A 15,751-nucleotide genomic window follows, 5' to 3' on the forward strand; every position below is an offset into this window, starting at 1 on the left:
TTTATGGCTGAGTAATATTCCATTGTATATATGTGCCATATCTTTATTCATTCATCTGTTGATGGACACTTGGGTTGCTTCCATGTCTTGGCAATTGTAAATCGTGCTGCTATGAACAATCAGGTGCATGTATCTTTTCGAATTAGTGCTTTCATTTTTTCTGGATATATTATATACCCAGGAGTGGAATTGCTGGATCATATGGTAGTTCTATTTTTAGTTTTTTGAGGAACCTCCGTGCTGTTTTCCATAGTGGCTGCACCAGTTTACATTTCCACCAACAGTGTATTAGGGTTCCCTTTTCTCCATATCCTCGCCAACATTTAGTTTTTGTTGTCTTTTTGCTGAGAGCCATTCTGACAGGTGTGAGGTGATATTTCACCGTTGTTTTGATTTGCATTTCTGTAGTAACTAGTGATGTTGAGCATCTTTTCATGTGCCTGTTAGCCATCTGTATGCCTTCTTTGGAAAAATGTATTTTCAGGTTTTCTGCCCATTTTTTGATTGTGTTGTTTGCTTTTTTGATAATGAGTTATATGAGCTGTTTGGATGTTTTGGATATTAACCCCTTGTTGGTCGCATCATTTGCAAATATTTTCTCCGATTCCATAGGTTGTCTTTTTGATTTGTTGATGGCTTCCTTTGCTGTGCAAAAGCTTTTAAATTTAATTAGGTCCATTTGTTAATTTTTGCTTTTATTTATTTTGCCTTAGGGGACAGATCCAAAAAATACTGCTATGATTTATGTCAAAGAGTGTCTTGCCTATGTTCTCTTCTAGGAGTTTTATGGTTTCAGATCATCTATTTAGGTCTTTAATCCATTTTGAGTTTATTTTTGTATATGGTGTGAGGGAATGTTCTAATCTCATTGTTTTACCTGTAGCTGTCCAGTTTTCCCAGCACCACTTATTGAAAAAACTGTCTTTTCTCCATTGTATATTCTTGCTTCCTTTGTCATAGATTAATTGATTGTAGGTGCGTGGGTTTATTTCTGGGCTCTCTGTTTAGTTCAGTTGATCTATGTGTCTGTGTTTTGCCAGACACAAAACATGCTGTTGCTGTTTTGATTACTGTAACTTTGTAGTATAGTCTGAAGTCTGGGATGGTGATACCTCCAGCTTTGTTCTTTTTCCTCAGGATTGCTTTTGTAATTTGTGGTCTTTTGTGGTTCTTTATGAATTTTAGGATTATTTGTTCTATTTCTGTGAAAAATGTCGTGAGTATTTTGATAGGGATTGCATGATTGCTTGGGGAGGTATTGGTCATTTTAACAATATTAATTCTTACAATTCCAGAAGAGCAAGGGGTATCTTTGCATTTCTTTGTATCATCTTCACTTTCCTTCATCTGAGTTTTCAGAGTGTAGGTCTTTCACCTTCTTGGTTAAGTTTATTCCTGGGTATTTTATTCTTTTTGATACAATTTCAAATGGGATTTTTTTTTTTTTTTACTTTCCCTTTCTGATAGTTCATTATTATTGTAGAGAAAAGCAACAGATTTCTGTATATTAATCTTGTATCCTGCAACTTTGCTGAATTCGTTTATTAGTTCTAATAGTTTTTGTGTGGTGACTTTAGGGTTTTCTTCATTTTTTAAAAAAACTGAAGTATAGTTGATTTACAGCTCTACAGCCAAGTGACTCAGTTATACACATACAGACATTCTTTTTTTGTGTTCTTTTCCACTGTTGTTTATCACAGGATGTTGAATATAGTTCCCTGTGCTATACAATAGGACCTGTTGTTTATCCATTCTAAATGTAACAGTTTGTGTCTGCCAACCCCAAACTCCCAGTCTTTCCTCTCCCTCCCCTCTTGGCAACCACAAGTCTGTTCTCTGTGTCTAGGAGTGTGTTTCTGTTTTGTAGATAAGTTCATTTGTGTCATGTTTTAGATTCTAGAGTTTTCTATGTAAAGTATCATGTCATCTCTAAATAGTAACAGTTTGAGTTCTTCCCTTCCAATTTGGATGCTTAATTTAATGGGAAGGTTTTCAACTTTTCACCATTGAATATGATGTTAGCTGTGCATTTGTCACATATGGTCTTTATTATGTTGAGATATGTTCTCTCTGTACCCACTTTGATGAGAATTTTTATGATGAATGGATGTTGAATTTTGTCAGTTGCTTTTTGAGTGTTGAGATGATCATGTGTTTTTTGTCTTTCCTTTTGTTAATGTGGTGTATCACATTGATTTTACATATTTTGAACCATCCTTGTGTCCCTGGAATAAGTCCAACTTGATCATGTGTTTGATCCTTTTTATATATTGTTGGATTTGGTTTGCTAATATTTTGATGAGGATTTTTGCATCTATATTCATCAAAGATACTGGCCTGTAATTGTCTTTTTTTGTAGTGTTTTTGGTTTTAGTACCAGGGTAAAGATGGCCTTGTAGAATGAATTTGGGAGTGTTTCATCCTCTTTAATAATTTGGAATAGTTTTAGAAGGGTAGGTGTTAGCTCTTCGTTATATGTTTGGTAGAATTCCCCTGTGAAGCAGTCTGGTTCTGGACTTTGTTGGCTGGGAGGTTTTTTTTTTATTACAAATTCAATTTTACTGCTAGTGATTGGTTTGTTCAAAGTGTCTGTTTCTTCTTGATTCATTCTTGGCAAGTTTTGCGTCTAGAAGTTTATCCATTTCTTCTAGGTTGCCCAATTTGTTGGCATATAAGTGTTCTTAGTATTCTTTTACTTTTTTTTTTTTTATACTTCCATGGTGTTGGTTGTTATTTTTCCTTTTTTCATTTCTTATTTTTTTTAATTTGGGTTGTCTTTTTTCTTCTTGGTGAGCCTGACTAAAGGCTTATCAATTTTTTTTTTCTTTTTTCAAAAAACCAGCTATTGGTTTCATTGATCTTTTCTATTTTTTTCAAATCTCTTTCTTATTTATTTTCTCCCTGAGCTTTATTATTTCCTTCCTTCTGCTGACTTTGGCCTTTGTTCTTCTTTTTCTAATTCTTTTAGGTGGTAGGTTATGTTGTTTGAGATTTTTTTTGTTTCTTGGGGAAGGTCTGTATTGCTATAACCTTCCCTCTTAGAACTGCTTTTTCTGCATCCCATAGATTTTGGAGTGTCGTGTTTTCATTTGTCTTGAGGTATTTTCTGATTTCCTCTTTGATTCCTTTATTGACCTGTTGGTTTTTTTAGTAGCATGTTTTTAGTCTCTGCACATTTGTTCTTTTCTTGTTTTCTTTCTGTAGTTAATTTCTAGTTTCATACCGTTGTGGTTGGAAAAAATAGTTGATAAAATAATTTCTATCCTCTTAAATTTGTTAAGACTTGTTTTGTGGCCTAGCATGTGATCTATCCTGGAGCACGTTCCATGTGCACTTGAAAAGAATGTTAATGATGCTGGTTTTGAATGTAAATGTCCTGTAGATATCTATTAAGTCCAGCTGCTCTGTTGTGTCATTTTAGACTGCTCTTGCATTATTGACTGTCCATTGATGTAAGTGGGGTTTTAAAGTACCCTACTATTACTGTATTAGTGTCAATTTCTACTTTTGTGTCTGTTAGTATTTGCTTTATATGTTTAGGTGCTCCTGGGTGCACGTATGTTGAGTGTAATATCATTTTCTTGTATTGATCTCTTTATCATTTTATAATGCCTTTCTTTGTCTTTTGTTATAGCCTTTGTTTAAAGTTTATTTTCTGATATGAGCATTGCTACCCCCACTTTCTTGTCATTTCTGTTTGCATAAAGTATCTTTTCCCATCCCCCCACTATCAGTCTTTTTGTGTCTTCAGCTCGAGTGAGTCTCTTGTGGAAAGAAGGGTCTTGGTTTTTTGTCCAATCAGCCACCATATGTCTTTTTTTTTAAAATATTTATTTATTTATTTTATTTTTGGCTGCGTTGGGTCTTGGTTGCAGTACGCAGGGTCTTCATTAAGGCATGAGGGATCCTCCACTGCAGCGTGCAGGCTCCTCATTGAGGTGTGCGGGCTTCTCTCTAGTTGTGGTGCATGGGCTCAGTAGTTGCGGCATGCAGGCTCTGTAGTTTGGGTGTGTGAGCTTCAGAGCGCATGGGCTCTGTAGTTGCGGCATGAGGGCTCTCTAGTTTTGGCCCAAATGCTCAACAGTTGCAGTGCATGGGCTTAGTTGCCCCATGGCATGCAGGATCTTAGTTCCCTGACCAGGGATCAAACCCATGTCCCCTGCATTGGCATGGAATTCTTTTTTTTTTTAATGGTAAATTTTATGTTATGTATATTTTACCATGATTTTATTTTATTTTTTTAACATCTTCTTGGAGTATAATTGCTTTACAATGTTGTGTTAGTTTCTGCTGTATAACAAAGTGAATCAGCTATATGTACACATACATCCTCATATCCCCTCCCTCTTGCGTCTCCTTCTCACCCTCCCTATCCCACCCCTCTAGGTGGACACAAAGCACCGAGCTGATCTCCCTGTGCTATGTAGCTACTTCCCACTAGCTATCTATTTTACATTTGGTAGTGTATATATGTCCATGCCACTCTCTCACTTCGTCCCACCTTACCCTTCCCCGCACTGTGTCCTCAAGTCCATTCTCTGTTCTGCATCTTTATTCCTGTCCTGTCCCTAGGTTCATCACAACTTTTTTTTTTTTTAGATTCTATATACATGTGTTAGCATATGGTATTTGGTTTTCTCTTTCTGACTTACTTCACTCTGTATGACAGACTCTAGGTCCATCCACCTCACTGCAAATAACTCAATTTCATTTCCTTTTATGGCTGAGTAATATTCCATTGTATGTATGTGCTACATCTTCTTTATCCATTCATCTGTCAGTGGATACCTAGGTTGCTTCCATGTCCTGCCTATTGTAAATAGTGCTGCAGTGAACATTGTGGTACATGTCTCTTTTTGAATTATGGTTTTTTCAGGGTATATGCCCGGTAGTGGGATTGCTGGATCATATGGTAGTTCTGTTTTTAGGAACCTCCATACTGTTCTCCATAGTGGCTCTATCAGTTTACATTCCCACCAACAGTGCAAGGGGGTTCCTTTTTTTCCACACCCTCTCCAGCATTTATTTTTTGTAGATTTTGTGATGATGGCCATTCTGACTGGTGTGAGGTGATACCTCATTGTAGTTTTGATTTGCATTTCTCTAATGATTAGTGATGTTGAGCATCCTTTCATGTGTTTGTTGGCAATCTGTATATCTTCTTTGAAGAAATGTCTATTTAGGTCTCCTGCCCATTTTTGGGTTAGGTTGTTTTTTTGATATTGAGCTGCGTGAGCTGCTTGTATATTTTGGAGATTAATCCTTTGTCAGTTGCTTCGTTTGCAAATATTTTCTGGGAGGTGGATTCTTAACCACTGGACCACCAGGGAGGTCCCACCATATGTCTTTTGATTGGAGCATTTAGTTCATTGACATTTAAAGTAATTATTGACAGGTATGTAATTATTGTCATTTTATTACTTGTTTTCCAGTTGTTTTGAGGTTTTTCTCTGTTATTTCTTTTTGTTTCTTCCCTTGTGGTTGGATGATTTTCTTTAGTACCATGCTTCTGTTCCTTTCTTTTTAGTTTCTGTGTAACTATTGTAGGTTTTTGATTTGTGTTTTGTCGGGTTTATATATTGTTGACCTATAACTATGTCTACTTTTTGTTTTAAACTGGTAGTAATTTAGTTCAAACACATTCTAAAATATCTACATTTTTTTTTACTCCCTCTCCCCACATTTTGTGTTTTTGATGTCATATTTTGTATCTTCATGTTTGTCTCTTAACTGTTTATTGTAGTTATAGTTGCTTTTACAGTTTTTTGTCTTTTAATCTTCATATTGGCTTAAGTGGTTGATCTTCAGTCCTTACTATACATTTGCTTTTCCTACTGGGATTTTCCCTTTCCTATAGATTCTTACTTTTTTGTCCATTTAGAGAAGACCCTTTCACAGTTCTTTTAGGGTAGATTTAGTATTGATGAACTCTTTTAGTTTTTGCTTGTCTGAGAAGGTCTTTATCTCTCCCTGTAGTCTAAGTGATAATCTTGCTGGGTAGAGTATCCTGGGTTCAGACTTTTCCTGTTCTGCACTTTGAATATATCATGCCACTCCCTTCTGGCCTATAAAATTTCTGCAGAGAAATCAGCTGATAGCCTTATGGGGGTTCCCTTGTATATGACACTTTGCTTTTCTCTTGCTGCCTTCAGAATTCACTGTTTACTTTTAACTTTTGTCATTTTAATTGTGATATGTCTTGGTGTGGGCCTGTTTGGGTTCATCTTGTTTTGACCCTCTGTGCTTCCTTTACCTGGATATCTGTTTCCTTCCTCAGGTTTGGTTAGTTTTCAGCCATAATTTTCTCAAATACATTTTTGATCCCCTTTTCTGTCTTTTGGTATCCCTATAATGTGAATGTTGGTATGTTTAATGTTATTCTGTAGATCTCTTAAACTGTTTCCATTTTTTTAAATTTGTTTTTCTTTTTTTCTGTTTTTCTTTTTGCCTCTTGTTAGTCCCAGTGGTCCTCCAGCCAGCCAAGGGGGCTTGTCTACCCTGCGTAGGACTCCAGGACTGGGGTGCCCTATCTATGGCTCTCATCACTCACTCCCCTGAGAGGGTGTCCACCTGTGTAATCTCCCATTTCCTCTGAGTCCCCTCCCCTGGGCACAGGTCCCAACCCAATCACTTTTCTTCCCTTCCATGTGTATCTTTCTTACAGCCTTGGTGGTACAGGAGTCCATCTGCCAGTTTTCAGTTCGTTTTTCATGAGAATTGTTCCACATGTAGATGTATTTTTTGATGTGTTCATGGGGGGAAGTGAGCTCCATGTCCTCTTAGTCTACCATCTTGATTGATCTCTACTATGTATATTTAGATTTACTTATAGCCTGGAAATAATGAACTGCTTGGAAGCACTAAATATTTCTTGTCATACACATTTCATTGTTTTTCAGTAACTATCCCTGAAAAAGTTATTTCAAGGTTGTATATATTGTGGTGCCTTTGGAAATGATTTTGAAGTTTTAACTCAAATATTTACCTCATTTTATTTACTGTTCTGAATAAAAGAATATTATAGAGATTCTTTTTTTTTTTTTCTGTACACGGGTCTCTCACTGTTGTGGCCTCTCCCGTTGCGGAGCCCAGGCTCCGGACGCGCAGGCTCAGCGGCCATGGCTCACGGGCCCAGCCGCTCCGTGGCATGTGGGATCTTCCTGGACCGGGGCACGAACCTGTGTCCCCTGCATCGGCAGGCAGACTCTCAACCACTGCGCCACCAGGGAAACCCTATTACAGAGATTCTTAATTTTGCCCAGGTTTAAATAACTTCTATATAATTTCTGTTGTTCAAAGCGCTGTTTTGTAAAATAATTTTGAACTCTCCTTAATTGTACTTACAGAATTATGAAATGTTCTAGATACCAAAGAATTATAGAGAATAATGTAAATAACTTGCATGAATCTTCCTCCCAGATTCCACCCACTAATACATATTATATATGTATTAGTATAAATGACATTTTGTTTTTCATGCTTTAAAAATTTATGTTTGTATAGTTTTCTGTGAATTGCTTTTTTACTCATCATTCTCTATGCGGTTCATCCATGTTGATACACGTAGCTCTACTTTGTCTTCAGTGTTTATCAGTGTTGATGGGTATTTAGATTGTAGTTAGATTTTGCAATTATGAACAAAACTGCTCTGATCATTATTATGCATATTTCTTTGAGTACATGGTTAAAATTCCTCTGAAACATATACCTAGAAGAGATAATGTTGGTTGCTAGGCATAGCTAATGCCATATTACTCTTTCCCCTCTTCATCAGCAAACGAAAGTTCTCTTTGTTCCATATCATTGTCAGTACTTGTTATGATCAAACTTTCAAATTTTTGCCAACTTGATGGTAATGGGATGTCACTGTGGCTTTAATTCACATTTCCCTAATTAGTAGCAAATGATGTGTTTTAATTTCTTTTTGCCCTTTGGTTTTTCCCTCCATTTTTGGTACGTTTTCCTGTTGGGTTGTTTGTCTTTTTCTTTTGATTTGTATAAGGCCTTTATATAATCTGGAAGTAATTCTTAGTCTGTTATATGCACTGCAAATAGCTTGTGCCACACTGTGATTTGTATTTTCATTCTGTTGTGTCTTTTGATGAACAGAAACTTATATTAATTGATCACAGCTCTCAGTTTCTCTTTATGGATTGCCATTTTTGGTTCTTGTACATGAAATCCTCTGCCTTGAGGTCATGAAATATTATCCTGGATATTCTTAAAGTTGTGAGGTTTTGACTTTCTCATTTAGACCTTTAATTTAGCTAAACTTGGTATTATTAGTGTATGATGAGACATAGAGATACCATTTTATTTTTTTTTAACATGAGTAAACAGTTGTCACATAGCACTGTTTATTGAATGGTCAGTTCATCTCTTTCCCACCTGTCTTCAGAGTCAATACCATCACATATCAGTTTTTATATTTGTGTGGGTATGTATCCAGGCTTATTTTTTGTTCCTTTGGTTTGTTTTAGTCTCTTGCCAGCATCAGATTATCTTAATGACTTGAAAATTAAGTTGTCTACAACATGGATGAACCTTGAAAACCTCATGCTAAAAGACCTTATATGATCCCATTTATTTGAAATCCCCAAGGCAAATCTGTAGACACAGAAAATAGATTAGTGGTTACTTTGGGATGGGAGGATGGGGGAATTGTGGGTTAGTGACTAAGAGGGTGTGGGGTTTCTTTTTGAGGTGATGAAAATACTCTAAAATTAATTGTGGTGGTTGTTAAAACAACTCTGAATATACTGAAAACCATCAAATTGCACACTCCAGATGAATAAATTGTATGGTATGTGAGTTATATCTCAATAACATTGTTTAAAAAAAATGATGTGAAATGGCAAGTCTCTTTACTGCTTATTCTTTAAAATTGTTTTGACTATATTTGGTCTTTTGCTTTTTCATATAAATTTTAATTAGTTTTTTAAATTCCATGCAAAATTCTGTTGTGATTTTTTGTTAGAATTCTATTGAATTCATAGATTAATTTGGGGGCAAATAAGATCATTTTGACATAAAGTCTCAGTACCCGTGAATGTTGTATTTTACTTCATAGGTGTTTTTAAAGGTTTTTCAATAACTGTTTCAGTTTTCTCTGTAAAGATCAGGCACACCTTTTGTTAAACTTACTTATTCCTAAGTACCTTATGGTTTTTATTGCTACTGTAAATGGTATTTTAATTACATTTTTTATTTGTTAGTTGCTGGAGTATAACAATGCTATTGATTTTTTACGTAGTGGTCTGCTGTCCAGCAGCTTACTTGAATTCTCTTATTTTCATTTGCTTGTAGATTCTCTTCAATTTTCTGGCTATAAACAGTCATATCCTCTACAACTTATATATTTAAGAATTTCTTGTCTTAATTCTCTGGCTAGGATCCTAGTGTAATATTGAATAGAAATATTCATAATTGGTATCTTGTCTTGTTCCTAATTTCAAAGGGAATGGTTTGAGCAGTTCATCATTAAGTATCTTTATGCTTTAAAGCAAGAATTGACATCTGGCCCAAGGCCTGTTTTTGTAAATAAAATTTTATTGTATCATAGCCATGCTCATTCAATTACATGTGGTCTGAGGCTGCTTTCATGCTACAGTGGCATATTTGAGTAGTTGTAACAGAGGTCCTGTGGTCCTGAAAGCAAAAAATACTATCTGATTCTTTATAGAAAAGGTTTGCTAGCCCCACTTTAGGGTTTTGATTGCTTAATAATAAATTAAGGAACCTTCCTTCCGCTTCTAGATTAAAAGCAATTTCTTTTTTTTTTTTTTTTTTTTTTTTTTTTTGCGGTACGCGGGCCCCTCACTGCTGTGGCCTCTCCCGTTGCAGAGCACAGGCTCCGGACGCGCAGGCTCAGCGGCCATGGCTCACGGGCCCAGCCGCTCCGCGGCATGTGGGATCCTCCCAGACCGGGGCATGAACCCGTGTCCCCTGCATCGGCAGGCGGACTCTCAACCACTGTGCCACCAGGGAAGCCCCAAAAGCAATTTCTTTTTTTAAATCATAAATAGGTAGTGAACTTTATAATGCTTTTGTACAACTATTTAGATGAGTATTAAGTTTTTCTCCTTTAATCTTAGTGTGGTAAATTACATTATAAAATCAGTTAGTAGTAAACAACCCTGCATTCCTAAAGTAAACATCTTTCTCTCTTTTTTTTTTTTAATGTGCTAGTGGATTAAATTCTCTAAGAATTTAAGATGCTAGCATTGATGTTCATAAGTGATATTGGCCTGACATTAGCTCCAGCCCATGGTTGGTACATAGTGCTTTCATCTTTGTAGCGTTTTAAACATTTCTAATTCTGTAAAAATATTTTATTTGACTCATGCATTATTTAAAAGTGTTCTTTTGAACTTCCAAAGTAATTTCTTTTTCTTAAATGGTGACTCGTTTGAATTGTGGTGAGAACATGCTCTGTATGCTACTGACGCTGATATTTGTCGAGATTTGCTTCTAATAGGTAGTTTGAAGTCTCAAGTCAGTTAAGTTTGACACTTAAAATATTATAATTCTAAAATGTAACTTTGAAACAAGACTTGTGTTGTATTCATAACTCCAGTTAATGAAAATCTATGTTGGAGGGTTAGAATGAGATGACCAAATTTGACTGAGGTTGGTTAAAATGAAAAGAGAACTTCTTGAAAACCACTTGTTCAGATTCTCAAATTGTAACTTCAGTAAAAATACCCTTTGCATTTTCTTTTTTAGTTTGACATAAGAATTTTGTTTAAGTAAAAACAGATTATAACGGACTTTATTAATCATGTTGTTATTTAATAGATCAGATGAAAAGAAGAACATGAACTGGAAGCAGCTTCCCAAAAAGCCATGCAAAAATCTGATTAGCACCTTGAAGAAATTGTATCCCCAGCTATCTTCGGGTAATGTGAGGAAAAAGGAAGGGATTTTTTGTTTGTTTGTTTGTTTTTTGCCATGCTGCATGTCTTGTGGGATCTTAGTTCCCCAACCAGGGATTGAACCCAGGCCCTCTGCAGTGAGAGTGCAGAGTCCTAACCACTGCACTGCCAGGGAATTCCCAGGAAGGGATATTTCTAATGAAAGAATGTATATAAGAAAATTCTTAGATTTAGACATAATTTTACTCTGCTTAAAGGGAGTCTCATTACAAAACAGAACTCCAATAGTAAGATACTACTGTTGTGGTTCATGTTTTTTTGTTTTGTTTTGTTTTGTTTTGTTGCGGTACGCGGGCCTCTCACTGTTGTGGCCTCTCCCGTTGCGGAGCACAGGCTCCGGACGCACAGGCTCAGCGGCCATGGCTCATGGGCCCAGCCGCTCCGCGGCATGCGAGATCCTCCCAGACCAGGGCATGAACCCGTGTCCCCTGCATTGGCAGCTGTACTCTCAACCACTGCACCACCAGGGAAGCCCCTGTTTTGTTTTGTTTTGCTTTTTATTTATTTTTGGCTGTGTTGGGTCTTCACTGCTGTGCGTGGGCTTTCTCTAGTTGCAGCGAGCAGGGGCTACTCTTCATTGTGGTGTGCAGGCTTCTCATCGCGGTGGCTTTTCTTGTTGCAGAGCACGGGCTCTAGGCGCGTGGGCTTCAGTAGTTGTGGCATGCGGGCTATAGGGCACAGGCTCAGTAGTTGTGGAACACGGGCTTAGTTGCTCCACGGTGTGGGGCATCTTCCCAGACCAGGGCTCGAACCTGTGTCCCCTGCATTGGCAGGTGGATTCTTAACCACTGTGCCACCAGGGAAGTCCCATGGTTTATGGTTTTTTGAACATGTTTTCTGTGCCCCATCTGTGCCCTCCCTGTTAGCCCCTGCCAGTGATCCCTTTACATTAATAAAGAGGAATTTCAGGAAGTCATGGGCTTTATTTTGACAATTCCCTTGTCGAATTATTATATATATAACATTATGTATTAATGCCATTTTCTCTTCTTCATTTGTCAGTTCACCGAAAAACTCAGGAAGGTTCAGCGATTGAGATGACTCCAATTGAAGCAGATTTCTCCTGGCAAAAGAAGATGACACAACTTGAGATGGAAATTCAGGAGGCATTTTTGCGCTTTATGGCATCCATTTTAAAAGGATACAGAACATATCTCAGACCAATCACAGAGGCTCCTTCAAATAAAGCCACAGCTGCTGATTCATTGTTTGACCGACAGGGTGAGTGGCATTGAAAATATAAATACTTTTTATTGAAATGAAAAAAATTTCTGTTTGGTAGTGCTACCAAATATAGTGCTACTATATAAGTTCTTAGAAATTCATATTAAAATATGATGGTCTTCTGTGTATTTGTAATCTAGCTCTATGAATAGAATTTATTTTAATTTTTATACCCCATTTTTTTCCTGAGAAATCTGAAACTGAAATGTCAAAGATGTTGCTGACATTTATAGTACTCTAATCAGTTATCTTAGTAGAATAAAGCTGGTGGTTTGTTTTTAGGTGTTTTCTCCACTTTGCATGATTCTTGACTTTATACACTCTGGGCTTTACAGTATTCTCTAATAAAGAGTTTTTGGAATAAAGCCACCAGTTTTTTTAAATTTTTGAAAAATACAGCCTTGTTCCACGGGAAAACACCATACTCATTCGTTTTAGTGTTTGTTATTTTCGGGAATTATGAAGATTTTTGTTGTTATTCAGCAGCTCTCATATATGTAGTGGCAACCTTACCGATACATCAGTATTCATATGATAATTATTTTACATAGCTATAATTTGACCCTGCAGTTATTATTATTATTTTTTAATCTGTATTTTCCTAATAGTCCTTTTGTCTTTTCTCATTTCTGCTTTGGGACAACTTATCTCTCAAATATTTAGTCGCCATTTACCAAACCCCACTAGTTATTATGTAGGGATATAAAGAAGTGTAAAATCCAGCTCCATGGGATACCCAGTGGAGAATGATCTAACGTGTTTTTAAAAATAGAGCAAGTACTCAAGAAAACAGATTTTACATAATCATTCAGTGAGAGGACATAAAAATTCAGAAAAAGGGAACATTCTTCCAAATGAGTGTTTTGGAAGACTTCATGGAAGAAGCGCATGACTTTAAAGAATGGGTAGAATTTATAAATGGAGATGAGCAAGAAATACTTTCTAAAAATCACTAGACATTAAAAGTAAAATCTGAATTAGAATTTCCACTTTGCTATTTATGAAGCCTTCCTGGGGTTCTGTTTTGTCATTAATAAAATGAGGATGATACCTAATTCATGCACAATTGTGAAGATTAGATGAGAAAATGTATGTGAAGCAACTAGAAAAAGTACTTTACAATACTCATGATAACAGTATTATTGCTAGTGGTAATAATGAAGTGGAAGGAAGCTCAAGAACAAAAGCACAAGGCATGTGTATTAGTTTGCCAGGGCTGCCATAACAAAATGCCATTGATTGGCCGGCTTAAACCAGCGCTCCCCCACCTTTTTGGCACCAGAGACCAGTTTCGTGGAAGACAGTTTTTCCATGGACGGGGTGGGGTGGGGGGGATGGTTCAGGTGGTAATGCCAGCGATGGGGAGTGATGGGGAGCGGCAGATGAAGCTTCGGTCACTCGCTTGCCACTCACCTCCTGCCATGTGGCCCCATTCCTAACAGGCTGTGGACCGATACTGGTCCGTGTCCCGGGGATTGGGGACCCCTGGCTTAAACAACGGAAAATTGTTTTTGTTTTTTTTTTCAGGATTCTGGAGGCTAGAGATCTGAGATCAGTGTGTAGCTAGGATTGGATTCCTCTGAGGCCTCTCTCCGTGACTCGTAGATGGCTGTCTTCTCCCTGTATCTTCACATAGACTTCCTTCTGTGTGAATCTGTATCTAAATGTTCTTGTCTCTTAAGGACACCACTCATATTAGATTAGAGCCCACCCTAGTTTATTTACTTAAGTTTGACTTAATTACTTCTTTAAAGACCATATCTGCAAATACAGTCACACTTTGAAATCCTGGGAGTTAGGACTTCAACATAAGAATTTTGGGGTGACACAGTTCAGCCCATAATGGCATGTTCGGGAAAAAAGTTTTAATGGTACGATTTGACCAAGTGAGGAGCTTTAGAGGTGTTGTGGAAGATAAAGCAGAAAATAAGATTAGAGCTCGGATTATGAGTAGTCTCAAATGCCAGACTAAGAATATGGAGTTTTTCTAATGGACAGTAGTGGGTCACTAATTCATTCTCTGTCATTCTAAGTAGAAGAGAGGCATTACTAATGGAATTTAGAAAGATATTTAACTAGTGTCTGAGGCCTAAGGTTTTTGTTAACAGGGTAGCATTTGGTCTAACAAGGGATATATACATTTGACAATAAAATAACACATTTTACTGAGTGTGTTGTAAAGGAAAGTATTGGTTACAGTAAGAGAGCTAGGTCAGGGGAAAGGTTCCCTGAAGAAGTAACAGTTAAGCTTGGGCCTGAAAAAAGAATAGGATTTAGCTGTGGGTTTTGGGTTAACTTTTTTTTAGGGATACTTTAACAAACATGAATAAAAGTAGGGAGAATAACGTAGCTACCTTCCAACTTCAGCAGTAGTAGCAATCTACATTCTGTTGTTTTAGTTTCTCCTATGTTCATTTTACTCTTCCTTCGTCCTTTTCTCCTCCCCTCCTCCACCCCTCCCTTTCTTTCTAAATTCCAAGTAGGACATTATTTCACCCATAAACTGTGTTTAGAATTTCCTGAAGTTATATGTGTTTTTATCTGATTGTATCCCCATGGTGTTAACATTTTTTTCATCTATATTTCCTGTAAACTTCTGGTTGGAATAAGAGCCACATTGTTCAAAAGAAATATAATGGGAGCCACATATATAACTTAAGATTTTCTAGTAGACACAGTTTTTTAAAAAGCAGTAGGGGAAGTTAATTTTAATAATATGTTTTCTCTAACTTAATACATCCAAAATGTATCACTTTGACATGTAATCAAATTGTAAAAATTTTAATGAAATATTTTACATTCTTTTTCCATACTAAGGCTTTGAAATTGGTGTGTGTTTTATACTTATAGCACATCTCAGTTTGGACCAGCCACTTTTTTTTTTTTTTTTTTTGCCTGAACCTTCGCCTCTGGGTATAAATCACTAATAATGGCATGGACTCAGAAGTCAGACTGTCTGTTCAAATTCCAGCTCCACAACTTAATAGTGATGTGGCTTTGGATATGTGGTTCATTAAAGACCAACCACATTTTAATTGCTGAATTGCCACATGTGTGTAGTGGTTACTGAATTAAGCAGTACTGATCTAGAGCTTGATTATATTCAGGTTCAGTTTTCTTGGCAAGTGGTGCTAAAACACATGATGCTCACTACTTACTGCAAGTCTGGCTGTGTCCCATTTTTAGTGCTCTCAAGATTGATCCATGGGTTCAAGTTTTATCAGGCTCATCCATTCATTATATTGATAGTTTCCCCACCAGCCTTTCATTTAATTGTATTAGCAGCCTTTGCTGATCATTGCCTAGATCCATTAGAAGAAGAAAAAAAGACTTTTTCTTACCACTTGTCAAGAATAATTTATTTCTATTTTATTGAAGTCTTTCTCAACTAACTAATACCTTAAGGGGATGTAGTAAGGACCACAGCATGTGGAATGTCCTGAAGCATCATAGAAAGAAAGGCTGGAGGGGAAAGTGGCTCAAAAACAATGCTTGAAATGGTGGGCGTGAGCCAGATCATGTTGGATCTTTTAGGACTAATGAAGGGTTTCCGTCTTTATTCCAAGAGTAATTGCAAGTCAGGGAGGGATATT

The 15,751-nt window shown here is 36.8% G+C and overlaps 1 protein-coding gene across 3 annotated transcripts in view; it reads left to right on the plus strand.

Moving 5' to 3' along the window:
- Window positions 1–15,751, plus strand: part of DENND4C (DENN domain containing 4C) — a 128,119-nt gene that overhangs the window by 56,551 nt on the left and 55,817 nt on the right. For all 3 annotated transcript variants that reach the window (XM_027105936.1, XM_027105937.1, XM_027105938.1), the window contains exons 11-12: window positions 10,798–10,898; window positions 11,937–12,155. In XM_027105936.1, the coding sequence (XP_026961737.1) occupies window positions 10,798–10,898; window positions 11,937–12,155 (320 nt within the window). The remainder of the gene's footprint in view (window positions 1–10,797; window positions 10,899–11,936; window positions 12,156–15,751) is intronic.

The sequence above is a fragment of the Aethalodelphis obliquidens genome, unplaced genomic scaffold (assembly GCF_003676395.1).
Source record: "Aethalodelphis obliquidens isolate GAN/ISIS:26980383/991018 unplaced genomic scaffold, ASM367639v1 scaffold7, whole genome shotgun sequence".
Lineage (NCBI taxonomy): Eukaryota > Metazoa > Chordata > Mammalia > Artiodactyla > Delphinidae > Aethalodelphis > Aethalodelphis obliquidens.